Source organism: Arachis ipaensis, chromosome B07, assembly GCF_000816755.2.
Source record: "Arachis ipaensis cultivar K30076 chromosome B07, Araip1.1, whole genome shotgun sequence".
Classification (NCBI taxonomy): Eukaryota; Viridiplantae; Streptophyta; class Magnoliopsida; order Fabales; family Fabaceae; genus Arachis; species Arachis ipaensis.
Genome location: NC_029791.2, coordinates 119,141,277 through 119,142,375, shown reverse-complemented (window position 1 = coordinate 119,142,375; position 1,099 = coordinate 119,141,277). Strand labels below are relative to the sequence as shown.

Genomic DNA, 1,099 nt, shown 5'->3' with positions numbered 1-1,099 from the left:
TAGTTTGTACTTATTAAAAATTATATTTATTTTGATTTATGAAAAATATTATTGTTACAATGGAAATGGAACAGGCCAGTGCTAGATCAGAATTTGTATAACATGGGGATGAAGACGACCTCAACAACGTTTGCATCCGCCACAGTTAATGTCCTCCCAGCCATTACTTTTATAATGGCACTCATTTTCAGGTATAACAATTTCTCTATAACTTCTTCGCCATAACATTAAAGCTATGTTATTATGTATAGTTGCATCTGTCACCAATTGCTATCACCACCAAACACCTTTTATTTCAAATAAAGTTTAAATTCTTAGTCACGGTAAGAGTAATGCTAGAGAAAAAAAAAAGGGTTAGAATTTGTATTATTTAATATTTATTAATTATTTTTGACTAATTTTTTTGTTATCAAACATTTTAGTTTAGTATAATACTTTAAATTTTGTTGTGGTAATTAATTAACCAGGTTAGAGTCAGTGAACTTCAAAAAATTCCAGAGCGTAGCCAAGGTGATTGGAACGGCAATAACGGTATCCGGAGCCATGGTTATGACTTTGTACAAAGGCCCAGCCTTTCAGCTCATAAAGGGAGGAGGAGCCTTCGCCCACCACGGCAGCGCCGACGCCGAGCCCACCGATCAGCACTGGGCCTTGGGAACACTTGAGCTCATTGCCAGCTTAGTTAGTTGGGCCGGCTTCTTTATTTTACAAGTAATAAGCTCATATCATATGTCATATATATTATCCAAATATTTCACCATTTTAATTAATTTTTCATAGACTTACTCAATATATATATTTCTTTTTTGAATTATAGTCATTCACTTTGAAGAAGTACCCAGCTGAATTATCCCTTACAGCTTGGATTTGCGTGATGGGTATTATTGAAGGTTCAATTGCATCTTTTATATTTGAGAGAGACTTAAGCGTTTGGGTCATAGGCTGGGATTCAAGGCTCCTTGCTTGTGTTTATTCTGTGAGTATCAGATTTTTCTGTTAGATATAATTATTCATGTTGCATTCTTGTATCAGTTTAAATTTTTAAGATGAGTAATTTTAGAGCTATTAAAAATATAACTATTTATATTACTTGTTTCTA

At 33.5% G+C, this 1,099-nt stretch overlaps 1 protein-coding gene across 1 annotated transcript in view; it reads left to right on the top strand.

Moving 5' to 3' along the window:
• LOC107606068 (WAT1-related protein At4g08300) overlaps nt 1-1,099 on the top strand; it is a 9,071-nt gene that overhangs the window by 4,355 nt on the left and 3,617 nt on the right. The window contains exons 3-5 of the mRNA XM_016308033.2: nt 75-191; nt 468-711; nt 818-976. Of these exons, the coding sequence (XP_016163519.1) occupies nt 75-191; nt 468-711; nt 818-976 (520 nt within the window). The remainder of the gene's footprint in view (nt 1-74; nt 192-467; nt 712-817; nt 977-1,099) is intronic.